General features: G+C 49.4%; 2 protein-coding genes across 3 annotated transcripts in view; both read right to left on the bottom strand.

Moving 5' to 3' along the window:
* Positions 1 to 9,518, bottom strand: part of SLC22A1 (solute carrier family 22 member 1) — a 36,731-nt gene extending 27,213 nt beyond the window's left edge. Inside the window, exons 1-3 of one of the 2 annotated variants that reach the window (XM_054490430.2) lie at positions 8,986 to 9,518; positions 2,896 to 2,999; positions 606 to 760 (exon numbers count right to left, since the gene is read on the bottom strand). In XM_054490430.2, coding sequence (XP_054346405.2) covers positions 606 to 760; positions 2,896 to 2,999; positions 8,986 to 9,396 — 670 coding nt within the window. In that variant the 5' untranslated portion in view covers positions 9,397 to 9,518. The remainder of the gene's footprint in view (positions 1 to 605; positions 761 to 2,895; positions 3,000 to 8,985) is intronic. The other variant, XM_054490431.2, reaches the window with a different exon arrangement.
* Positions 9,519 to 24,744: 15,226 nt separating this feature from the next.
* IGF2R (insulin like growth factor 2 receptor) overlaps positions 24,745 to 26,657 on the bottom strand; it is a 138,242-nt gene continuing 136,329 nt past the window's right edge. The window contains exon 48 of the mRNA XM_054490429.2: positions 24,745 to 26,561. Within this exon, the coding sequence (XP_054346404.2) occupies positions 26,151 to 26,561 (411 nt within the window). The 3' untranslated portion in view covers positions 24,745 to 26,150. The remainder of the gene's footprint in view (positions 26,562 to 26,657) is intronic.

The raw sequence follows: 26,657 nt of genomic DNA, 5'->3' as shown, positions 1-26,657 counted from the left end.
GTGTGGCTCATCCTCACTGCTGTCTGCCGTGCCCTGGCCTGGGGAAGTACAGACGACTCTTAGGCTGCATTCCTCCCGGAAAGGAAATATTCTTAACCTTAGTAGAATATTTGAAAGGGAAAAAAAGGCTGATATGTAAAACTCCTCATGTTGGTTTATACTTCAACTTTTTCAAAATCCTGATTTTCACAATCCTTATTTTATTTGCTCCTGTTTTCTTTCCTAATTCTTGGGTGCCATTCAAGCTCGTCAAGTTTGCTGTATTTATTTTAAGGAATTGCTGGTTCTTTCTTATGTAAAATGCTAGAATATTCTCTCACTTATCTCCTCTTCTGCACCCCCTCCTGACTGCTGTGAGCACATCAGCATGGGGTCTTTTTGTTCCCCAAATAGATTCGTTGATTAATAGATCACTAATCTACGTGATAATTTAAGTGTCTCAGACACAAAAAGAGAGGAGGCCATTCTAGTCCCTGTCCGGCCCTAGTCACATAACAACAGGGAACTGGTGCCCCGCAAGCTCCCTGACCCCACAAACAACCCCCACCCACGTTAGGCCCATCCCATTCTATCCCGAGACCCGGCCTCAGCCCAATGATAGTTACTTAGGGTGTAGCCGGCCATCCAGTTGCCCTTGCTGACCAGGCCCTGCAGCAGGCGGAACAGTAGCATGGACACGTAGTTGGGCGCGAAGGCCAAGAGCACGCCCGACACGGCATTGACCAGCACGGTGCCCAGGAGACACAGCTTACGGCCAAACCTTCAGAGACAAGGAGACATGGAGGGCAGGTGGGAGAGGTTGAAATCTGGGGTCAGACATGCATGGTGGGATGCCAAGGGTCAAAGTCGGAGGCCACCGCACCACTGTCCTGGGAAACTGCAGGGTCTATCAGGACAGCAGTGCCCAGTGCACCACCCAGCCTGCTCATCTGTCCCAACAAGCTCCGCAGCCCTTCCGGGTCTGAAGAGGAGTCTGAGCGCTCCCAGCAGCATCACAGCTCAGCCGGGCAGTGCTCGCAGCCCCTCTCCAGTTCTCACACCTATACCCTCACCTTATCTTCATATTTAGCAGATGGCATCATTATTATCGCCACTGGTCAGGCTGCGCCCAAACCAGGCTTCCTTCCTCCCATAGTCTTATCAACCATCATGGAAGCTTTTCAGTGCCATATTCAGCTCTGATAGTGTAGCCATACAGGGCTGTTTCTCTTCTCCTTTTTCCGGGAATGAAATGGGCAAATTACTCACTAGGATTGCACTGTTCTCACCCAATCTTTTTGACCACACCCCACGTTCTCCAAGAGCCAAGGAAAGAAGCCAAGGGCAGACCATGCGGTGTGCCCGCCCACCCACGCTCCCTACCCGCCTGACGACCCCGTCCCCTCTGCCACCCCCATCTGCCTCCACTAGGCCACTTCACTTGTCCACCTTGTGTCCCCTGGCCTCAGACCTCTACCCCGCCTCAGGACGGCCCCAAACCAGCCAGTAAACCCTCGCCCTTTGTGAAAACATAGGAACTTCTGCCAGAACCCATGTCTTCTAACCAGGGATGCTCAGCCCCAGCGGCGGCACCTGGCTTCGTCCGCTCTCCCTGTCTCCTGCAGCGGCATCTGGGTCTGTCTCCTCTCCCTGTCTCCTGGGGCAGGGCCTGGCTCTGTCCTCTCTCCCTGTCTCCTGCAGCGGCACCTGGCTCTGTCCCCTCTCCATGTCTCCTGGGGCAGTGCCTGGCTATGTTCTCCTCTCCCTGTCTCCTTGGGCAGTGCCTGGCTCTGTCCTCTCTCCCTGTCTCCTGCAGTGGTACCTGGCTCCATCCCCTCTCCCTGTTTCCTGCAGCAGCACCTGGCTCTGTCCCCTCTCCCTGTCTCCTGCAGTGGCGCCTGGCTCTGTCCCCTCTCCATGTCTCCTGTGGTGGCACCTGTCTCTCTGTCCCCTCTCCCTGTCTCCTGTGGCAGCACCTGGCTCTCTGTCCCTTCTCTCTGTCTCCACCTCTGAGCTGGGCCCCAGACCCCCAGCCAGGCCTGGGTTCCCTGGCCCCTCTCTTCTTCCTGCATCCCTGACTCCCTCCCCTATCAGCGTCCTCATCCTGGACCCTCCCCACACTCTTTTAAAGAGTTGTTCACACAACTCCACTCTCCTGCCTTCTGGTTTTCTCCAACTACCCTGTCCTGGGTGCCGGGTCCCCCACAGCAGATTCTGACCACTCCTCCTCGGGGTCTCCTGGTGCATTTCCACAAGCGCCCTGGAGAACAGTTGTCCTTCGATCTCGCTGCCATTTTTCCTGTCTCCTTTTCCAGGGCACTTTCCCTGCCTACCTTTCTGCATTGCAGTTCTCTCTCGACACCCTCTTCCAACACATCCTGATATGCTGTACGGCCTTAAATACCAACTACTGGTGACAAACCCCTGATATTGAACTCCAGCCCAGATCCCTTTCCAGAGCTCACTCACATACCCAAGTGGCTCCTTGGCATCTCTTCGTAGATGTCTCAGGCCATGCAACTCATCTCCAAACCTAACATCTCTAAGAGCCCTAGTTTCCTCCATAACCTCTCCCCTATCAACCGCTGCAACAAAATCCCATCCTAACCCTCTGCCTCCCATCTCAAAATGGCCTCACGACCAGGCACCTGCTGGAAGCATCAGTCTTGGCTGTGTCCCCCCTTTCTCTCAGCCCACCAACTGTACAATCTGTATGCAGCTTGGACTCTGAAACACACCTCAAATCTCTCCACCGCTCCCCTGGCAGCCCCACAGTAGCCCAAAGCAGGGGCCACTGTGTCTTGTCTCCAGCAGCTTCTGCAGTTAATTCCAACTGGTCATGTTCTCCACCACTGTCCCTTAGAATCTGTTCTCATGGCATTCAGAGGAGGCTTACCTGGACTGGCCTTTACATACCTGTCTGCAAAGTAGCCAACACCCAGAGAGCCAAAGAAGAAGCCAGCATTCAAACAGGACTGAAAGAGGTCCAGCTTCCAGGAGTCAGCACACACCAGGTTGAACTGCCAGTCACACCACGGCAGGAGGAGGACCAAAAGCACAGAACCATGTGTGAGTCAGGACTACACCCTTCCATCTTCTCTTCAGCAAAACAAATGCATTTCATCAAACTCGGTATCCCTGGGCTGTTTCACAGAGTTTTCTCCTACTACATTTTCATAAGACAAATTCAAAGTGTCTGACGAATCACTCAGCAAATATCAAATGCGACTGACCCTTGAACAACATGGGTTTGAACTGCACGGGTCCACTTATAGATTTTTTTTTCAATAAAAGTTACACCGAGTGTGCCTGTCTCTCCTTCTACCTCTTCCACCTTTTCTGCCTCTGCCCTCCAGGACAGCAAGACCAAGCCCTCTTTTCTTCCTCCTCCTTAGCCAACTCCACATGAGGACGATAAGGGTGAAAACCTTGATGACGATTCACTTCCACATCGTGATGTTTTTCCACTTCCTTATGTTTTTCTTAACATTATCTTTTCTCTAGCTTACTTTATTGTAATAATACAGTGTATAATAGATATAACATACAAAATATGTGTTCACTGGCTGTTTATGTGATTGGCAAAGCTTCCTTCCAGTCAATAGCAAGCTATTAGTTGTTAAGTTTCTTGAGATACACTGTGCCTTAGGGTCACATGTGGGTGGGACCAAGGGTTAGGAGGACATCAGAGGCTCCCATGCACCAAAAGCCAGGGGAGGGAAGATATCAAGGTGGAGGGAACAGAGGAAAAGACAGGCGTGGGTTGCTGGGAAGGACTTGTTTTGTTTGGGTGTTTGGAGAAGGCAGATGTTCCCTGCGTTTAGAGGCCTTGGGGAAGAAAACCAGGAGTGGAGGGACATCCAAGGGTCCTACCTCCCATAGCACAGAGCATGGTGATGCTGGCACATGCCTAGACATGGTAGAGGCTGGAGGGCAGAAGAATGGCCCCTTCCTCTTTAGAGTTGAGACAGGCAGAAAGAGTGGACTCTGGGGAGAACATAGGGTGTTGGGTGGGGGCCTCTCGACCCCTTCTATTCCTGGCACAGCCCCTCCTGGGTGGTGGACACATCCTTCCTTCCTGCCCCGGTCCCTCTGCACTGCTCTGTCCGCATCAAGTCCACGGCTCCCCTAACCAGAACACTGTTGAGTGTGATGGCAGCGAGTCACTTCACAGCCCTGGGTCTCAGTTTCCCTGTCTGAAATGTGTGTTGTACCCATTCCATCACACCCATAGGGCTGCTGTGTGCATTGGAGGGGAGAAATCACATGCAAATAGCTTTAATAAATAATAAACCCTTTTATTTTAGAAACAGGTTTTATTACCCCTACTTCCAACCCTCGAATCTCTAAAGTTGCTAGTTTGAGCCATGCCATGCCCCAATCCTGGGGTCAAACATTCAGAACTGGCTTTGTGCAGTGGCTTATGCCTTAATCCCAGCACTTTGGGAGTCTGAGGCAGGAAGATTGCCTGAGCCCAGGAGCTTGAGACCAGGCTTGGGCAACAGAGTGAGGCCTCACCTCTACAAAATATCAAAAAATTAGTCAGACATGGTACCATGTGCCTGTAGTCCCAGCTACTTGGGACACTGAGTTGGGAAGATCAATTGAGCCCAGAAGGTTGAGGCTGCAGTGAGCTGTGTTCAAGCCACTGCACTCTAGTCTGGATGACAGTATGACACCCTGTCTCAAAAACCAAACAACATTCAAAGCCTCGAGGACTCTGAACTCAGCCAGCCTGGGTTCTGTCTGATGGACTGCCTAGTTCCTTGACATGAGCATTTTTTTTTTCGTGAAATATAGGTTAAACTCTGTGTTACCACTTGAATTTCAGAAACAAGTACAAGCCTCTCCTAGTAACTGCCTTCTGCCCAGACCCCAGTGTCTGCCCCTATGATGGTACAGCTCTGGGGCGTGCGACAAGCTACTGCTCAGTGTCACTCTCATGTTTTCTGCCAATCCCAATGTTGATTTCCTCTGAAATTCAGCTTAAAACACAACTTCTCCATGGAGCGCCTCCCAGGTCACCCACCCGATGTATAACTCTTTTTGACTGTGGTTCTTTTCCTGCCTGCCATGTGCTCTGCCATTAGAATACACATGGACACGTCCTTATCTGGCTTTCCCAGGGTTTGTGTCTCCAACAGCCCAACTCTCTCTCTGTACGGGTGTACAGCCTCACCCGTGGTCTGCTGTACAGGATTTCACTCAAGTTGCACGGCTCAGGGAAAGATGTGGAATTATTACCTGGGGCCTCGGCTTATTCCCTTCTCAGCCATTGTTTGTCTGGTTTTTATTATAATCTTTGCAAGTTGGTGTCTCTGTAAGATGTACCTGCCGCCTTCCTGAAACACCCTGTTGCCATCATACCCCAGGACTGTGTATAGAGCCAGCGAGCTCCTGGAGGTGGAGTGCATCCCACCTTCCAACACCTCATCCACAGAAAACTGACTCTGCCCCCAGGCTACCCTGAGGATCCGTTTCTAGAGCCACCTGCAAAGCTTGTAAACCTGCCATGCCTCCTCTGCTCCCAAACCGTGAGTACCCTGACACATTTGTGCACCTTGAGAAGATAGGCTGGGCCCTGGGAGAAGCTGGGGCTGCATAAAGGTAAGGACGGGATGGAGGATGGGAATCTCCTAGGCCCACTCGCTGCTTCTGCTGGGATTTCACCAGGGCCGGGGCAGCTCTTTCCAGCACAATTATAAAGCAACCTACTGCTTCATCACAAGAACCGCACAGGGTCCTGGTGAAACCACAGATTCCCTGCGGATTCTGCCTCAGTGGGTCCCGAATAGGAATCCAGGTGATCCTGAGGATCAGCCAAGTTTGGGAAACACTAATGTAACTACCTCTGTCTCCGTTGGCCTGAGACCACTTTCCCTTGCTCAGCATTCATGGCTGGTGGAAGACACCTGGCCTGGTGTGGGGGCTGTGGCTGAAACCAAGACTGATAGAGGAGATCCTCTTGTTGGGAGAGTCAAAAGCCAGGAAAATGCCCACATTCCTCCCCCAGTGGACCTCATGATCTTAGCACCTAGCCTTGGGGTGGGAGTTAAACTTGGTGTTCAAACAAATTAGCTCATCTTCCCTCCTAAAGCAAGTTCCAATGTCCAAGGCAATGCTAGGTTAAAAATTAGTTCTGCAGAAATGAATAACTAAGATTGATTCCCCAACAATAATTTTCAGTTTTGGAGGAGGAGCTGGGGTCAGGGAAGTTGGGGTTAAAGTGGGAGGCAATCCTTACCCAGGAGCCAGTTTCTATCACCCTCCCACCTACCCCCAGGCTTCCAATCACCTTGGAAAATCTTCACATGAATCCTACCCCCCTCCCAACTCACCATGGCCCCAAAAGAACATGGAGTGCTTAGTGTGGGGTTGCCAGGTACAACACAAACCATATCCCCTTCACCATCTCTGCCCGTCAGAGTTTCAGGATTCCCACAATCCTCCCCAGGGCTCTATATCTTGGGGTTATTGGAAGCCCCCTCCACAGCTACCATGGACAGGCAAGCTGTTCTAAAGCACTCTCGGGCCCCTCTCATCTGTCCCAGCCTCCCCACTTCTGCTGCACCCCAAGGTCCCCTCTTACCAGGCCCCTCCACCTGCCCATATGGTTGCCTCTCCAAGGCTCCCAGCTCAGCGTTCAGAAGCTCCATTTTCCTATATCCCCCAAGCCAGAGCCCTCCGCCAAGCTGGGCCTCCTTCTCCCCAGCCCTGACAATGCTGGCATCTCTTACATCTTGTCTTCCCTTCATTCCCATGACAACCATGTTGGCCAACACTTCTTACCCGGGCTCGCTCTTGGCCTCCTCATGCATCTCTCTACCCCTCCTGAAGCTTCCAATCCCACCACCGCCCCTTCCCATCCATTCACGAGTCCAGCTAGGGTCACCTTGCTTGCCTGCCTAAATAAGACTCAAACTCCTTTGTTGGGCACTAAGGTAGCGTTGCCAGGGTTCACAAATAAAAATACAGAATGCCCAGGTCAATTTGAATTTCAGATAAACAATTTTTTTTTTAGGATAAGTATGTTTATGCAATATTTGCATTCCCAGTCTCAGTTATCACTATCAAATATTATGCAGTATCTGGGACATAAGTATCCTATCCAGTTGGATTATCTGAAGTTCAAATGTTCTAATTTAACTGGGCATCCTGTATTGTACCTGGCAACCCCACACTAAGCACTCCATGTTCTGGCCCCAAGATTAGACACCAGTGTTCTCCCCACAACTCCTCATATCACACGACCCTCATATCAGCGCTCCTTGCACCCTGAATGCAGCAAACACTCCCTGGGCCCTGAGCCTGGGCTCAAGCTCTCCCCTTGGTCTGGGGATCTACTTCCCCTCCCCTCTACTCCACCTGTCCCCTCTCCTTGCTGGTCAAAATACCACGTGATGCTCAGCTCAAAGCCACCTCCTCCCAGAAGACTTCCATGATCAGCTCAGAGCTCAGCAGGTGAGATCTCTACCTTCTTAGAGCCCACCAGTCCCTTTCTGCCCTGTTCATGGCATTCACCACAGGCGGCCTTGGGCTATCATTAAATGAACACTGGCCTCATTCTTGCCACCCTCTTCCCCTCTCAGTCCCCACAAGACTGCAGACTCCTTGAGGGACCTCACAATCTTCTTCTGTATCTCCCCTGCAGCATCACACCCAGTGCCAGAATAGAGGGAGTGTGCTGAACATACTGGGTGGATGTCTGACTGAAGGAATGATCACATCTGATCTCCTCAAAGCAGAGTATGTCTCAATCCCAGAGAGCAAACATGTCCCCATCCTGGTCTGCTTCTAGATTCCCGGTAGGAATGTCAGACGGTTGGAGATCCCTGGAAGGTGGGCTGCCTAACTTGTCATCCATTATTGAAGGATGCGGCACCTGCTCTGCTCCAGGCAAGCAGGTAGAGCAATGCTCAGGCTCAGAGGGGAGGGACCCTAAGCTTTCCTCCAGTAACAGCCCTAAATGTGTCACCGCTGATACCACTCAGGAAAGGGAAAAGAGGAAGAACAGAGACCCAAGAAGTCCTGAGAGCTTGGGCGAGGGTAGTAGGAGCAGACAAGAGGGCAGGACCAGAAGCAGGGAAGGCCCAGTTACCTCTTATTTCAGGGAAGCAGTGCCTGCGCCAAAACCACGCCACTGCTCGTTACTAACAGAGGGCCTCTGACAGGCTTTGGCCCACGGCTTCTCCAACCCACCAAGCATCCACACTTGTTACCGTGCAATACTTTCAAAAGGGCTCATGATGGGGAAAAAATGTGGTGACACTTTTTACTAAAAGATTCTCAAAGCAAAATGCTCAAATCACCAAGTAAACTACTCAAGCAAGGACGTTTTGAGGCCATCGCCCTATCCCATGGGCCCCATCGGACTGCATAGTGTGACTCAGTTTGGATTTGCTCAGTGCTTTCACAGATCCCAGCTGAACCTCACACCCCTATGAGGCAGCCGTCATCATCCCTGGTTGACTGATGAGGAAATGAAGCTTAGAGAGGCAGTGACTTACCCAGTGATGCTCAGCTAATAAGGGGCACAGCTGGGATTCCACCAAATATTCTCGCTTCCAAGCCAGGGCAATTCCAAGCCACCTCAACACCACCATTGAGGTCAATTGTCATCACTCTTGAGCGGAAGGAGGGGGCCCACAGTACTATTGGTGGGGAAGCAGGACCCAGAGCAAGTTGCTAGTTCTGGGAGAAGCTAGTGGGGCAGGCAGAGAGGCTCCTGGTCTCCCAGCCGACTCCCATTCAAGCAACCCAGCAACCTGGCCCCCCACTTGTGCTGGCTGGTCTCTCCTGCCTCAGCTTCCTCCTCAAAGACCCAGAGTTTGTGGTGGATTAAACTAGAGAAAAGAATGCCCCGTGCCTAGGACACAGCCAGACACCCACGAACTGCACAATAAACATAGCCCCCTACCTCTTTCCTGATATGGAACTGACCCTCATAAGATTTGCTTTATATTTCTCCCTGTCCCAGGAACTCCCATGTTACAGAGGCTCTTTTACCTCAGTGACAATGGAAGAGCCAGGCGTGTCATACACCCAGCCATCCTGGCAGGGACCCAGCGGCAGGTGGCTTCTGTTGGTGGCCAGGCTAGCCAGGGGGTCTACACAGCTGAGGGCGCTCTGGTTCCAGTCCACTTCATAGCGCCTGCACTGGGCAAGGAAGGCCTCGCCCGCGGGCCCCAGGCCTGGCACTGTGTAGTTCAGCTCCTCCGCAGGGCTCCAGCCGCAGCGCTGGCTCAGCTCAGCCACCCCAGGGCTCTGGCAGTGGTGGTCAGGTATGAAACCCAGGAAGACGATGCCCACACAGATGGGCGCAAAGGCAGCCGACAGCAGGCATAGGATGAGGAAGGCTTGCTTCTGGAACCAGCCAAACTCCCCAACCTGCTCCAGAATGTCATCCACGGTGGGCATGATGGCTCAGCACGCTCATGGCCGTGGCCAGACCTGCTCTGGGCTGCAGTGGCCAGGTGCAATGTCTCCCTTAGAGATCTTTGAAAAGGAGTGGTTTGAAATCAGTTTGCTGTCCAAGTGTGAAACATCTGGAAGGCAACCAAGTAGAAATAATCTTTTACCCCATGGTGCTGGTTTCAGGAAAAGGAAGAACACACGTGGCCGCCTGATCAAATTGTTTGCTTTGCCAGGGAGTGGGTCAGTGGGGTCTAAGCCCGAAGAGAATTGGAGTTCAGCCATAGAGCAAGAGGAGGGCAGGACAGCAGGCCATGCAAACCTCCTAGTAGCCCCCTCAGGGCTCTTCCAAAAAGAATATCTACTCGTTTTCTAGATGTGATGGTATGAGGCAAGTATTGGGTGAGAGCCAGGTACTGGATACTGTATTTGGCTAATTAGTTCTGTGATACCATTTAAGTTTTTTTTTTTTTAGTTTTTTTTTTTCCCCATAAGTTTTGGGGGAACAGGTATTATTTGGTTACATGAGCAGGTTCTTTAGTGGTGATTTGTGAGATTTTGGTGCATCCATCTCCCAAGCAGTATACACTGCACCCAATTTGGGTGTTTTGTTTTGTTTTGAGGTAGAGTCTTGCTCCAACTCTTCATTTGTGTGTGTGTATACATGTCTAGATGTGTTTACTTGCATGTACACTTATTGTTATATGTTGTGTCTACCAAATTGGCTTATAAGTAAAAGAGTGTTCATAAATTAAGTAAATAAGTCTAAGCAATTTTCAAATTTACTTAAGTATGACTTTGCTAAATAGGCTGGCTTTTAAATTATCAGTAAAATGAAAATAGAAATGTCTTCAAAATATAGACATGGTCTAAATTATGCAAGTCAGAAACTAGGTTGACTAAATTCTTTAAGGTCATAAACTGCTTTGGCTTTTGAAAATTGTTCAACTTTCCTGCTTTACAGTTTGGTAAGGCCTGCCCTAGCTATGCTGGAAATAGTCAGACCTCATCTGCACCTAAGTACATAACTAAAATAACTTACTGGGTATTTCACCAAAATTAACAATTACTAAGAGCTACCATTATAACATGTAGTGATGACTACTGAAAATAGATCTACACGTGAGGTGAGTAAGGAGAGTAAAATGTATCATTAGTAAAATAATATAAGAAGGCATGGGAATGTACATTTTTGCCTAGTTCAGAGGGTTAAATGATTGTTTTAAATTACATAAGATAAAGCTTAAGGTTCAAACAAGTTATGGAAGGTTTGTAAAAAATTAATCTTGTAAAAGGAATCCTGTGTGTACACATATTGACTACACTAAAAAGGATATTATTTGGTTTTCCATAAGTTGAACACTGGAATACAAGCACAACAAGGTTTTCTTGAAGCACTTACATGCTGTTTAACAAAAAAATTTGTAAAAGGTTATAAAAGATTTATAACAATCTCAGTTCATGGTCAAACTGATTAAGATTGGATGGATTTCTCTGTAAGGTTTTATTTTTTTTAATTGGGGTTGACATTAATACACTAATGTAAGGGTGAAATTTGGCTTTCACTTGAACAAGATTTTCAAACAATAAAAGATTTTGTTTTCTTTGTGAATAAACTACTGACAAAAGAAGGGAAGGACATGAGATCAACAGGACTCCAGGGTCAATAGGGCTCCATAGCTGAGGGGAAGGGAGCCCAGCAGCCTGACATGCTGGCAAAAGGGTAAAAGTTCTTACCAGTCAGACTTTTGGTTTCTCTCTCTGTGCAAACTGGTTGCAGGAATGATAAAAAAAAAAAAAATCACCATATTCTCTGCCTTTCCATGAGTTCAACTGGCCATTTGGCATGGCTAAAGTTGGATAATAAGAGACTTAAAAGGACTTCTTTAAAAAGGAGTGCTATGGTTAAACTGTTTATGGTTAGATTGTTTGGAAAATTAGGTCTTCCCTCTTAGTGACTGAAGATTTTTGCTTTGAGTCATTTAAATGAATGACTTATAGTAACCAAAAATTCTGTTAAGTGTTTTGAGCCTTCACAACTTCAAAATTGTCTTTCCTAACCCCTGAGTTTTGGATGCTACAGAAGACCCCTGGAGCATCAAAAGGGAGAGGTAAACAGGGTTATTTGACAAGTTTAGTTACATAGGATTATCAAAATAAGGTGTTTGATCTTCAGGTTATATTTTAGTGAAAAATGTTAATGTGCGTTTCAAAACTGTATGGGATTTCTAGATTTCTGATGCCTGAGTTTGTGTTATCAATCATAGCTAGGGTTATTGTGTTAGGTTATTGTAAATCAGAGGTGACCAGATTTCTTCAATTGTGTTTTTGACTATGAATACCCTAGGACATTTTGACATTCACAGACAATTGTTGTCATGTTTTGATCCTCTTCAAGGGATGGATTGCAGTCTTCAAATGCAGATTTCTGATAATTTTGGAGATTGTGAATAGCAGTTGACTGGGTGAGCTGAACTAATAGAAGACTGAAGCAATCTTGTTTTGACTTTTTGCTTGGAATATTGTTGATCCTTTATCTTGTTTTTCAGAATCAAGGAAGCTTTTCTTTTGAGCTATTTGTAGCTTTTGACAATTGTGAAGGTGAACCAACTAGTGATATCTGACTACAGCTCAGAAGAAACAAGGGATGGGCCGTTGAACTCCAAATGGTCATGAAAATGGAGCCTCAGATGATGGCTGCCTTGTACTGGGTATTCTTAGATAGGTCTCTGAGAGAGACTTGACTGTTGTTTTCCCAAAACAATACCCCTTGTCAGCATGAAGCAGTTAAGAGTGGTCATTGTCCCTACTCTAACAGCAGTTAGGTGTACCTCTTCAGAGGGGGAAATGACGGCAGCAGCAGGGAGGCGTGGCTGGGGCTGAACACTCCACGGAGCTGATGGAAGCCCCACCCTCCTGGGGCTGTGGATCAAAGCCTCCTTGTGCTCTTGGAGGGGGCCAGCAGCAGGCAAGATATGCCTGCCTGGGTGCAGCTGCAACCACCTGACCTGTGGCTGCAGACCTGGGCCTCTCACTCCACAGAGCAGGCAGGAGCCAGGGACAAGCAGGAACCCCACCCCTTCTGAGTTGGCAGGGTGGGAGTTCCGTGGATGCAGCTGTGGCCTCCCTCCCAGGCACAAGAACTGGGCGTCTCTGCAGCCTGCACCCTCAGGGGCCTGGGAAGGCCTCCCCGCTAGTCCCCATCCCAGGCTCAGAAGGGTCTGCTCCCACTGCCTGGCCCCTCTCCTGTCCCAGCACCTGCTCCGATCTCAGAGCAGGGTTGGGGTTGAGACCTGGGGCCATGAATGGCAGCAGGAGGCAGACAGAGTCCTGGGAGTAAGGAGGTGTGTCCCCAGTAAGGCCCGCCTTCAGGCCAAGAAGGGCCTGAAGGCTGGAGCCTGGGCTGCCAGTCCCGGAAACCAGAGTGAGGACTTGTGGTGCCTCTTCCTACCCCATCCACGGCCACCCACAGAACAACTGGCATGCACTGCCTCCTTTCTGAGGCCCATAAAAGCCCTGGACTCAGCCAGAGCAGGGCAGAGGATAGCTAGAGGATGAAGAGGGCAGAGAGATGATGGGACAACCAGCTGCAGAAAGGAGTACCCTCTCTGCCGATAGCTGGAGATGATGGGACAACCCACAGAGAGGAGCCACATTCTCTGCTGATAGCTGCAGCGACAACCTGCTGGCAGAGAGGAACCACCCTCTCCAGGGCTTCCTCTCTGCTAAGAGCTGCAGACATCAGGATGACCAGTTGCAGAGATGAGCTACGTCTCCAGGGCCTCCTCTCTACTGAGAACTGAACACTCAACAGATGACCTGCCTAGAAGAGGAGCTACCCAATGCAGGTGTCCTCTGAGCTGTTGTAACACTCAATAGAGCTCATCTTTGTCTTGCTCACCCTTCACTTGTCTATGTCCGTCATTCTTCCTGGATGCAGGACAAGAGCTCATGCAAAGGCACCGTGACCACAGAGGTTTCCAGCCAGAAAACTGACACCTCAAAGGTCCTGTAACAAAGAGACAGTCACCAAAGCTAGGACAGCAGCAGGCATGGGGCACCACAGGACCCCAAAACCAGCCCCACCACCCAAAAAGTGCCTTACAAGGTGGAGGGAAGAGCAGGAGACAAGAAAGAAAACCAGAGGGTGTAGCAGACTGGCTGTCCAGTGGCCCACAGATCCTCACCTCTCAGCTGAGTGTGCAGAACCTGTGACTTGCCTGTAACCAATGGAAATGGCAAGTGTCACGGATGACACCTCCGTGATCATGCTCCTTAAGATTGTAATGTCCACATGGCTGGGAGTCTCTCTCCCCTGCTGGCTGTGATGGAGCCCTGGCCCGGTGGTGGAGGCCCACATGACAAGGAGCTGTGGGTGCCTTCAGCTGGCAACCAGCAGGAAACCAAGACCCTTGGTCCTGAAGTGGGACAGAATGAATCCTGCCAATATCCACTTGAGCTCCAAATCAAATCTTTCTCCAGATGAGCCTTGCAACGAGGCCACCACTGCAGCTAACACCTTGAATGTAACGTCCAGCTGCCCTGCAGCTACCCTCCTGACCACAGAGCCCAGGAGACATGGAGTGTGCATGCTTTACGCAGCTCAGTTTGTGGTGACATGGTGTCATGGCAACAGACAAGAAAGCTTCAGGCTCCTGGGAATCCCAGAGCAGCTGCAGGGCTCCTCCCTGCCCCACACTGAGCAGCCCAGCACTCTCCAGCAGGCCCACTGCCTGCACCTTGTCAATGACCCAGATGGCTGTGCTTTCTAGAACCTACCCGAGCTCCTACAGGTGCCACTCACTGCCTCCCCTCCCCTCGGCAGGCTCCTTGCTGATGGTGCAATAGCCCAAGTTCCTAGGGAACGTGGGCCAGGGAGTTACCTCTGCACAGGGGTAATGCCCCAGTAGGCTCTGGCTCAGAGCTGCTGATGGAAGGCATCAAAGTGGCGCAAGGTGGAAAACATCCCATCCCTCCCCCAGTTTCAGACCTAGGAGTGCATGCGGCATTGGGGGTGAGCCCCTCCACATGCACATAGAAGTACAGATAAACAGAGGCCCATGGTGTCAGGCATACTCTGGATTTCTGAGACTCTCAGCTGAGCCTCAAGCCCAGTAGATCCACTGGCTGATTTGGTCAAAAGCATGCCCCACCTTAGGGGCTGCAGCTCCATAATTCCCACTCCTGGGGGGTTTTCTTCTTTAGAAATGCTCAGCTGCTGCCAAGGGAGGGCTCAAGGGGGCTGCCACCCAGAAGGCTGAGCATTCCCTGGGCAGGAGGGAGGTGGGCCAGAGGCAGACGCTCCCCAGCCCAGAGGAAGGTGGTGGCGCACACTCAGTGCCGGCCCTATTGTGCCCACAACCCTGACACGAGTGTCCTGCATGTGGATGGGAAGCAGCCAGGGTGCAAGGGGCCCACTTTCAGCACACTTTGAGGAGAAACCAGGCCCCTCTGTGGTACCACCTCCCCAGTGGCCTGGCCAGGCCAAGCCTGGTGCCATGAAACTGTTCACCTGTTTCATGGAGAAAGCAGCTGCCCCCAACTCTGGGTGCTCAATGGACTCAGGCCTCCTTTCTTTGGCTTGGACCAGGGAGCAAGGGGGCCCATACCCACCCCTGCATCCTTCCTTTTCCACTGTCTCCCAGCCCCATGGTTTAGGTCCATGAGGGGATGACCAGACATCCCAGGCAATCAAAATTGCAAAGGGGAGATGGGACTGAGGGCCATGGCCAACTAAGAACAAGCCGTTGCCACCATCCTGAGCATCTAGGATGGCAGGCCAAGCTCCTTCTGAGCCCCCTCTCCTGATCTGATGGAACTGCTCATCCCCCATGTACTGCAGATGAGAAATGAGAAACGAAGGCCTAAGGGGGCAAGTCATCTGCCCAGAATCACATGCCTGGCTCTATGTCAAGTCTCAATAAATCAACTCACTCAAAGCCCTGTCACCAGGGACTGATTTTCCAAAACTCCCTGTGCTGAAACCCTATTCACCTAATGTCCAACTAGACACAAACTCCAGGTGGGCATCTCATCTGTCCCAGGTCTCAGTGCCCCCTAAGGCCAGGGAGGAGAAGGGGATCGAGCCAGCTGCCAGAGCCGAAGCAGAGGCAGGTCTCACCTGGAAACAGAGAGAAGGCAAGAGCCGGGTCTAGGCCCAGATTTGTACATGAATCCAGGTACCTTCCAGTGAAGTGGCTGTCAGCACACAGGGCAGACCAGTCCTGGCCCCAAGGGCTGTGACGGAGGTCTGGGGAAGCACGTATGTGTGAGAAAATCAGCCATGAATGAGCAAGTCAGTCACTGGGCACTGGGCCTGCTGCCCACCCGATGGTCCCAGGTACAGAGGGGGCAGCCGCCTGGAGTGGAAACTCCTGCTCCTGCCACTCCCCTCCCCATGGGGCTGTGCTCAGGGCCCCGCAGTGTGTCCTAGGCTTCTGTCCTCCTCAACAGGCCCCCGGGGTTGGCTGTTTCCCGCTTTGTGCCTGTCAGGAGGGGAACACTGTGCTCCTAGAAACCTGGAACAGATTCTCCCTCACAATCTCAGAAGGAATCAACCCTGCCAACACCTTGATGTTGGACTCCCAGCCTCCAGAACTGGAAGACATACATTTCTGTTGTTGAAGCCCCTAGTCTGTGGTACTTTATTATGGCAGCCCTCCCAGACAAATCCAGAGATGAGGCCCAGGACCTGCGGGCAGAGCTAACACAGGGAGGCTGACTTGCGGCCATGAGGAGCCCCAGACCAGGCCTGTCATCCGGGCTGCCCCCACCACGTCCACTCACCACCCACATGCCGTTGCAGCCCATGATGCTAACTGTTCCTGGGAACTACTGAAAATGTGATGCAGAAAATCCACTCGTTTTCCTAACTGTTCAAAAACATGGTCCTGAATGTCTATTTTAGCCCAGGTACCATTGAGAGATGACAGCGTGCTGGCAGCCCTCACAGCCCTCGCTTGCTCTCGGCGCCTCCTCTGCCTGGGCTCCCACTCTGGCGGCACTTGAGGAGCCCTTCAGCCCACCGCTGCACTGTGGGAGCCCATTTCTGGGCTGGCCAAGGCCAGAGCCAGCTCCCTCAGCTTGCAGGGAGGTGTGGAGGGAGAGGCGCAAGTGGGAACTGCTTAGCACCCGGGCCAGCGGCTGCGGAGGGTGTACTGGGTCCCCCAGCAGTGCCAGCCCACCGGTGCTGTGCTCGATTTCTCACTGGGCCTTAGCTGCCTTCCCGCGGGGTAGGGCTCGGGACCTGCAACCCACCATGCCTGAGCCTCCCACCCCCTCCGTGGGCTCCTGTGCGGCCCGAGCCTCCCGGACGAGCACCACCCCCTGCTCCACGGTGCCCAGGCCCATCCACCACCCAAGGGCTGAGGAGTGTGGGCGCATGGTGTGGGACTGGCAGGCAGCTCCACCTGCAGCCCCGGTGCAGGATCCACTGGGTGAAGCCAGCTGGGCTCCTGAGTCTGGTGGGGATGTGGAGAACCTTTATGTCTAGCTCAGGGACTGTAAATACACCAATCGACACTCTGTCTAGCTCAGGGTTTGTGAATGCACCAATCCACACTCTGTATCTAGCTACTCTGGTGGGGCCTTGGAGAACCTTTGTGTCTACACTCTGTATCTAGCTAATCTGGGGGGGACGTGGAGAACCTTTGTGTCTAGCTCAGGGATTGTAAACGCACCAATCAGTGCCCTGTCAAAACAGACCACTCGGCTCTACCAATGAGCAGGATGCGGGTGGGGCCAGATAAGAGAATAAAAGCAGGCTGCCTGAGCCAGCAGTGGCAACCGGCTCGGGTCCCCTTCCACACTGTGGAAGCTTTGTTCTTTCGCTCTTTGCAATAAATCTTGCTACTGCTCACTCTTTGGGTCCACACTGCTTTTATGAGCTGTAACGCTCACCGCGAAGGTCTGCAGCTTCATTCCTGAGCCAGCGAGACCACGAATCCACCAGAAGGAAGAAACTTGGAACACATCCGAACATCAGAAGGAACAAACTCCAGACGCGCCATCTTAAGAGCTATAACACTCACCGCGAGGGTCCGCAGCTTCATTCTTGAAGTCAATGAGATCAAGAACCCACCAATTCCGGACACACCATGGCATAGACACTTGTGATGGGAAGAGAAATGCTCATGCCTTCCTACACAGAACTTTGTAGAGGAGGAAAAAATCCTATTCTTTGTACTCTTCTAAGGTTTCTGCTGGGGCCCCTATAAAAAAAAAATTAAAAGATTAATAAGAGAAAAACAAGTTTCTAGCATGTGCATCTCATATAGACATGAGAGAAATTCAGGAAACAGCAACTGAAAGATAGGCTTCACGCTCTGGCATACGTAGCATCTTCACTAAGAACAATTCATTTGTAGAGAAATGCTGGGACACAGGAAAGTGACTTCAAGCTTCCAGAGGCGGCGCTGCAGGAAGGCGTCTGCACCAAGTGGAAAGGTTGGGGTAGGGAAGGTGAGTTAGTGAGGCTGGTTACGTGAACACCTCTGCCGCCATCTCCAAGCTGAGTGGTGTCTGGAGCTGTCTTTGTGATTAACTCTTGTTCAGAGAGGGAAGGAGAGACACTTTTGAAAAATGTATGTCCTGCTTTTAGGCAAATACATTTGCTGCTTTTTAACTACTTCCAGTGCCAAATAATCCTTAGGCTACAGTGGCATGTTACTGCTTTTTAACTGCCTCCAGTGCCAAATAATCCTTAGGCTAAAGTAGCATGTTGCAGGTCAGCATGTTCTGGCTTCCTTCAGCTCCGATGGGAGGAATCATGACGTGGGGTTCTGTGTACTCTCCCAGAGGCACAGGGCCTTGGGGAGTGCCCAGCATGTATGTGCACACGTCGTGTGACTGGCAGTGGGAAGGTTGCTGAGTGTGTCTGGGCTAGTTTGCTTAGGCTGCCATAAAGTACCATGGACTGTGTAGTTTAAACAATTTGTGTTCTCATGCTTCTGGAGGCTGGGAGTTTGAGATCCACATGTGGGCAGGTTTGCTTTCTTCTGCGGCCTCTCTCCTTGGCTTCCAGTTGGCCATGCCTCTGTGTGAGTCTGTGTCCTAATCTGCTCATCTTATAAAGACACATATATTAAATTACATCCCATTCATATGATCTCATTTTAACTTAATTATCTCTTTAAAGAGATAATTATATCTCCAAATAAGGTCACATTGTGAAGTACTGGGGTTAGGAGTTCAACATGTGAATTTTGGGGAATATAGTTCAACCCATAGCAATCTACCTCAGCACCCAAAGGTGGGAGGATAGTGTAGGAACAGGTCAGAAGTGTCAGTTCAATGGCTCCAGTATTTCAGCAGCATCAATGCTAAGGTTAACTTAGAGAATTTGACCCGAAGGAGAGAGAACTCTGTTGGCGGTGTTAAAATACAGATCATAAGATGACAGAACAGACTCTTTGTGGAAATAAGATGCCAAATTATAAACATGACCTATGGCCATGCCAGGCAAGGGTTAAGTCAGGCACTCCTACACTTAAAAAATAAACTAGGTTCTAACTGCCACAAAGTTTTGTTTTGTTTTCTTTTTCTCTGGCAGCTAAATAAGCAGGGGCCTGGAGATCAGCAATACGGCAACAATTTCAGCTCACCACCTATGGCCAGATGCAGACTAACTGACCCCCTTCTCCACCAGCCATAACTACAGCTTTGATTTAACAAGAGCCTGATTTCAGGGACTTTCTCCTGGTAAGAGACCACCAAGCATGGACTGGTTCTGTCCAGTTTGCCCAGGCATGCACTGAGGGCGTTCATGTCCCTGCTTCACCTTTTGACATATAGGTCCTAATTGAAATGCATTTAAATGTTAAGTCTCCACCCCAAAGTGATCATGGGGCGTATGTAACAGCAATGTTTACAATGCATGTGCATGTCCCCGTCATGAATATTCATAGCTCCCCCCCATAACCTGTTGAATATGTATGCTTGGCCAACCCATTCAGCATAAATTCCTGTCTCATCCTTCCCCCTCTCCAAGTACCTGCCTTTGGTCTCTGTCGGATACACTTCCCAGCCTGCCAGGATGGCGATTTTGCAGGCTGTGACCCTTTACAAGAAATAAAGCTTTCCTTTTCAAATTTATGAACCTCATGATTTTACACTGACAGGGGACAAAGCTGAGGGGAAGAAGTGGGGACTGCTTCTGGGGAGAATGGGGGCTGGAGTGGCATGTACTGATTTTCTCTTAGCCTTCGTAGTCTTTTGGTTTTCGCTTTTATCCACCTTTACTTAGGTGTAACGGACAGAAAAATTATGTAGAGTCGACCCTTGAATAACCTAGGGATCAGGAGCACGGACCCCACACACAATCAAAAACCCACATAGAACTTTAACTCCTCTAAAACTTAACAACTAGTATTGCCTACTGTTGACCAGAAGCCTTACCAACAAGAGTCAATTAACACATATTTTCAATGCTGTATGTATTATATACTGTATTCTTACAATAAAATCAGAAAAAGTTTTAAGAAAATCATGAGGAGAAAATATATTTATTATATATTAAGTGGAAGTGGATCATCATAAAGGTCTTCATCCCTGTCTTTACCCTGAGTAGGCTGAGGAGGAGGAGGAGGAGGAAATGGGGGGTTGGTCTTGCTGTGCCAAGGGTGCCAGAGGTGGAAGAGGTAGAAGGAGGGGCTGACACATCGGGTGTAACTTCTACAGAAAAAAAAAATCCACATATAAGTGGACCCACAGAGTTCAAACCTGTATTGTTCAAGGGTCAACTGTATACTTATGTTGCACAACATGATGTTTTGAGATGCTTATCATTACAAAATCATTGCCCCAGTCAAGCTAGTTAAACATATCACCTCAAATAATTTCCTTTTATTTGGAGAGGGGAAAGAACACAAGATCTACTCTCTCTGAAAATTTTAAATACACAAAGCAGTATCGTAGTCACCGTGCTACACAGTGGATCTCCAGAATTCATTCATGTTGCATAGCTGAGCCTCTGCACCCTTTCACCAACATCTGCTCACTTCCCACACCCTCTGGCCTTTGGTAACCACCATTCCACTCTCTGCTTCTGAGTCCAACCTTTTTAGATTCCACATATAAGTGAGATCATGCGGTATTTTTCTTTCTGCGTCTGGCTTATTTCACTTAGCATAATGTCCTCTCAGCTCATCCATGTTGTCACAAATGACAGGATTTCCTTCTTCTTCAAGACTTGGTATTCCATTGTGTGTGTGTATACATATACACATTTTCTTGATCCATCTTTATTTGTCAGTAGACACTGAGGCTTTTTCCCTATCTTGGCTATTGTGAATAATGCTGCAATGAACAGGGGCTGCAGAGGTCTCTTCAAGGTACTGACTTCATTTCTTTTGGATATACACCCAGATGTGGGATTGCTGGTAGCTGTTTTTAATTTTTTGAGGAACTTCCTGTTTTCCGTAATGGCCATACCAATTTACATTCTCACCAAAGGTGGCCAAGTGTTCGCTTTTCTCCACATCCTCACCCACACTTGTCTTTTGTCTTTCTGACAGTAGCCATTCTGGCAGGTATGAGGCAATGTCTCACTGTGTTTATGATGTGCATTTCCCTGATGATCAGTGATGCTGAGCATTTTTTGATATACCTGTTTGAGCCTCACTGCTCATCAATGGTGTGGTCTCATATAGACCACCCACCCAGCGTGCTCCGTGGGAGCCTCTGGAAAACAACAGAACCTCGCCACAGAAGGGAATTTCCCAGTGGATGGTCACAGGCCACCAGCTCCCCCAGGGAACACGGGCAAATCTCTAGGAATTGCTGCCTACCTGGAGGCCTGCTGGCTATTTTCTATTGTGATTTCATGTGTGGTCAGCAACTCTCCTTTAAAGACTCTGAAAGGTCTCATACCAAGAAAAGCTGTTTCACTTCAATTCAGCATGTCCCAAACTTATTAGAGCTCAGGTCCTTTTCATTTTTTGCAAAACATCTGTTAACAACATACAGAACAAGTGTTCCACGGGGCACACTTCGAAAAATGTTTCTATATGACAATCCATACCTATGCCAACAGGATTTTCTAGTTCGAGTATGATTTTGCAGTTAGACCCAAGGGCCCTCCCCCTAATTGTTCCTGAAGAGCTGAGTCCTAAAGCCGCTGGGCGGGGCAGGGCGAAGCAGGCACCCTCCCAGAGGTGGGGCGGCTGAGAAGAGTGACCTCATGTGTCAAGGTCATGGAGGTTACAGAAAGGAGAAACTTTCCAGACAGAAGTAAACCAAATGGCACAATGATCACATGCAACACGTGACCATCGCAGGCTCCCACTGAAAAGGGCATCACTGTGACAGCTGTCAACACTGAAACAGCATTGAGGCTTGGCTGGCGGTACCGTCCCCACACATTGTGGTTCTGATGGTGGCATCTTAGTCCTGTGAAGGTCCTCATTTGTAGAAATGCCTGGTGATGGGAGGGAACTTGGTCTCAAATGATTCAGGGAAAAAAGAGTTCTTTGTCCTGTAAGTTCGAATGTCTACATGTTGTCTCAAAATGTTTTAAAAGAAAGAAAAATAAAACCCTGAAGCCAAGGGTGAGGTCACAAGTCCTTTCTTGAACCTGACTTCCTGCTTCCTTCCAGGGCTCTGTGCTCCACCCTGTCTCTAGCAACCCGCCATCACTTCTTGGTTGTCACCGAGGCCAGCATCCCAAGGCTGCTTTCTCCAGGATGGGGCTGAGTGGCGCCGGATGACCTCACCTGGGCTGTGAGCCCCTCATTTTATTTTCACTCTCCCAGGTGTGACAACCAATAACCCCATTCACTAGATTGTGTTTCCCTCAAACACTGAGCATCAAAACGACATTATCAATTACTTTTTATTCAATTTGTTTTGCAAACTGGTCAAACTACAAAATAGCATAAAAGGTAAAGAAATACAAATAATTGACCATTCACAGCCTACCTTCAGTCTGTCCCTCTTTAAGAAAAAGACCTGGCTGGGCACGGTGGCTCATGCCTGTAATCCCAGCACTTTCGGAGGCCAAGGCAGGTGGATCACGAGGTCAGGAGATCGAGACCATCCTGGCCAACATGGTGAAACCCTGTCGCTATTAAAAATAAAAAATTAGCCCAGCGTGGTGGTGTGTGCCTTTAATCCCAGCTACTAGGGAGGCTGAGGCAGGAGAATCCCTTGAACCCGGGAGGCAGAGATTGCAGTGAGCCGAGATCACGCCACTGCACTCCAGCCTGGCGACAGAGCGAGACTCCATCTCAAAAGAAAGAAAGAGAGAGAGAGAAAAGAAAGAGGAAAAAGGAAGGAAAGGAAGGAAAGAAAGAAAGGAAAGAAAGACCTGACTTCCTCCCAGAGAGAGCCTCCCAGGTAGTCTGAGGCTTCTCAGCTCAGCACAGCCACAGCTCCAGCTCCCATGCCCAGCCTCACATCTGGTTGCTGAAGCATCTCCATCTCTTTACTTTCATCTAGACTGTCTTTCTCAAAAGCCCAATCTGGCCCTTCTACAGCTCTCAACTGCTTTCAGGACTTCAAACTCCTTACTGCGACAGTCACAGCAGGCTCCAAGTTCTGGGCTTGCTTCTGCCTTACCTATCCAACACCCCCAGGCCACACTGTCCCCAACTCAATGTGGCTATCTTGCCGCCTTGCACACAAGCTCACCAGCACCACGACTGCCCGTTGACCCCATTCTCACAGAACAGTGTCCAGAACTGACAGCAAGTATGGCTCAAGGACACAAGAGGCCAACTAACTACTAGTCAACAGAGTGGAGCCGGAGAAGAAAGGGCATGAGTGTACCTCCCTGAGCCATGGGATTCTTCAGAGTCGGTAAAGGATGTTTCCAGAAATCCAGTCTCGTCCATACAACCTCCTGGTGACACACACACTGGCTCCTTGTGACCCGATCGCCAACAGGGGTAAGACCTATGTACCCATCAGTCCTTTAACTTGTACAATGGATCGGACCAGCCCAAAGTGTTCTTTAATCACCAGGAGGCATCTTAGTCGTGTGAAGGTCCTTGTTTGTAGGAATGCCTGGTGATGGGAAGAAACTTCGTCTCAAATGATTCAGGGAGAAAGAGTTCTTTGTCCTGTAAGTTCTAATGTCTATATGTTGTCTTCTGTCTGTATGTCTATATGTTCCTTCCTGAGGAATCATCTCGTGTTATGTATTATTTTAGGGTTGGTGAAGTACAGGCTTCAGATGCTCTTAAAATGTTCATAAGAACCAGATTTCCACTTCACTGTGGATTTCCTTGGTGTGGGGTTTGCCTATTCCATCTTTAGCACCCCAGTTCTTATTCTATGTCTCTGTCATTCACGGACAGTCTCAAGAAAGGGGCACAAAATTTTGTTAAAAGGAAGCTAAATACCCAGGTTGTACTCTATCAATAAAATCATTTCTCTGAAAAAGAGTCCAATTCTGATTTGCTGTCACGGGATGTTTTCCTAAAAATATCATCTATAACAACAGCTGGCAAGTAGTTACTCTTTTTTCAGAGGCTTGCATTTCTAAGAGTCAAAGCAAATGCACTCAAACGTGTTGTCACTTCTCCTTCCCCACTGACAGCGACATTAGCAGGCAGCCAGTGGTGCAGACAACACGCCTCTTTGCCATCCAGCTTACCAAGGGGATGGGCAGGTCCCTGCATATGCCCCTCCTTACAGGGAGGGCTCCCCATGGTCTTAGCAGGAGGTGGGAATGGCCTGGAGAACAGCCCCCTGGGTAGAATGCCTGAGGACCAGCATCTTTCTTTGGTCATAATGTAAACTTTTAGAAGACCCGACATGTCTTCCTCAGGAGAGGTATTGTAAAGTCCTTAAGAATAACTTTTTTAAAAAGGTAACTCCAATTGGATAATTTAAAAATGAGATGGTTGAGGTTTTTGGACTCTACAGGAAAAAAAAGGGATGGAGGATAGGATGTTGAGTCTAAGAAGTTTGTTTATAACACTGGAGTAACTTCCTGCTTCCATGCAGGTAGCTCTCAGTCACTGCTGAGTAATTTAAGATGGAAAACTCAGTGAGTTTACTCAAGAGAAAACATCTCCATGTTAGATTAGGTTGCACAAAAAAAAAGCTTTATTGTCTCACTGGACTCTCAACTCCATGTTCATTGTTTTGATGAACAGGACCACACCCCAAGGTTGGCCTGGAGAAGGTAAAGAAATCAGACCTAGAAAGAGCCAAGGGAAGGCAGATTGGACCCAAAGTTAACACCTACGACCAGGAGACTCCGGAGAAAAATGAAAGTGCTGCCTCATAAAGGGTCAACGAGAACACCAGAGTTAAACCCCAAATTCAGTCACTTAACAGAAAGGACAGGCAGGCAGATGGGCAACTCGCTTGGGAATGTCTCACTATCAAGGAAAAAATGGTAACACCCAATTAATAATTTATCTTTTATTGAAATTGTTGAATACTTTATATTACAGTAAAGTTGATTGAAAAAAATGAAGAGAAAAATCAATTTTAAAAAATACACTCATGTTGAAATCAAACAAGCCAGCCAAACCGGTACAGGCCCAGGGATGCTGCGGGGCGGTTTGCTTCTCAGCAATAGAACACCAGAGTCTATATACAATTCTACAATGCAAGAAAAGTCATTCACTAAACATGGAAGGAAAGGCGCTGCCGCCAGAATAAGAACACCAGCAGCGCCTCCCTCCTCCTCCACGCCATGCCCGCCTGGCCGCCCTCCTCCTCCACGCTGTACCCGCCCAGCCGCCCTCCAGCATGAGGCCAAGTGCAATGCTAGGGGCCGAGGCTCTGGCCCATGATTTTTCATGCAGTTTCTGTAAGTCACACACTGTGCAAATTAAGGCTTCTTATAGGTCAAATGGTTGATCAACACTTTTTTCTTAAAAAAATAAGCACAGTAAAGTTGGTATCATGAGAACCTGAAGAGATGAGACCTATACCCCAAATCTGGAAAAAATTCATTTTCTCTGACACTTCAACTCCACTCACACACACACACACACAAACACACAAATCAATCTTTGGGCAGGTTGTTTGAATTCACCAGCCGGCAAAAGAAATACTGACAAATGTGCTCTGTACGCCCAGGCTTGAAGATGTCATGCAAAAAGCTGCAGCCATTCCTGACTAAAGGCATAGAACAGGCAAACTCTCCAAAACCTAGGCACTCGGGGACCCTGTGCACGTATGTGTGTGTGTGTGCCCTTAAGAAACAAAGAGCAAAAGAGAAAAGAGACAGAATGAGCTCCAACTCAGGGGCCACATTAATGACCAGTTCAAAATCCCACCGGAAACTGCCCCATACACTGACAGCCTCGCCATCTTAAGATGGACAAACTGGTGCATCACACCCCTGCCGGCAGGAAGAAACTGTGGCTGTTTTCTTTTTTTCCTTTTTCTCAAACCTGAGTAATTGTCAAAGTCAATAAATAGGGGGAGAGAATTAAAATGCTAAAATATATCGGGGTCAAATACCCTATCGGGCCTAAAGCAGCAAGGGTTTCTTCGAATGCAGCCCTCTGTTTTGAGATGCGTCCGGCCTTATGCTTTTAAATGAGGACTTGGGGTAAAACCCTGGGCATGAGGTACCGCCCTGTGGCCGATCTGAGCCATGCCTTATTCCAATGACTGTAAACAATCAGGAAGGAGTGGGGCCTGACCTCCTTCACCCTCTCCCCCATCACAAAAACTCTTCCCTTTTGAAAGTTTCTGTTAAAGGCAAAATTATAGAAGCATCATTGAGTGGAAGTCTTATTTGGTTGGAGGTGCTTGGCTGTCCCGCGGCTCCGTGCTCCCCTGCAGGCACTGCGGAGTCAGATGTGTAAGAGGTCCTCGTCGCTGTCGTCGTGGAAGGACACCAGCTTGGTGGAGCTCACTGTCTTCTGCTGTGCAGAGCTGGACTTCCCTTTCCTCGCCTTCTCACCCCTGACCAGCCCCACCCTATCGTCCTCACGCTCCTGAAGGGCATTGCTCTGTGCGTTTCTCACCGGGTGGGAGCTCTCTGCCCCAGCTCCCCTGCCCGAGTGAACTTTCACCTCTGGGATGGTCAGAACCTCATCCTCACTGTCCTGGTCATCCCCATGCAGGGAGCTGAGGGCTTTCACAGACTTGGTGGTAATATGGCCGTTCTCCTGCCCTTCCTTCCCCTGCCGTGGAGGAGGCAGCTGGATCTCTTCCATCAGCCACTCTGTTTCATTCTCATCTGTCTCTTCTTCCTTATTCACCTGCCAGGGATCAACAGCAGAGACCACGTGAGCCCCCTCAGAGACCCCATTCTGCTCCACCATCCACCACATCAGGGATGCTCTCTGCTGGCACGA

The sequence above is a fragment of the Pongo pygmaeus genome, chromosome 5 (genome assembly GCF_028885625.2).
Source record: "Pongo pygmaeus isolate AG05252 chromosome 5, NHGRI_mPonPyg2-v2.0_pri, whole genome shotgun sequence".
In the NCBI taxonomy this organism is placed as follows: domain Eukaryota; kingdom Metazoa; phylum Chordata; class Mammalia; order Primates; family Hominidae; genus Pongo; species Pongo pygmaeus.
This window is presented reverse-complemented; position numbering and strand designations above follow the sequence as displayed.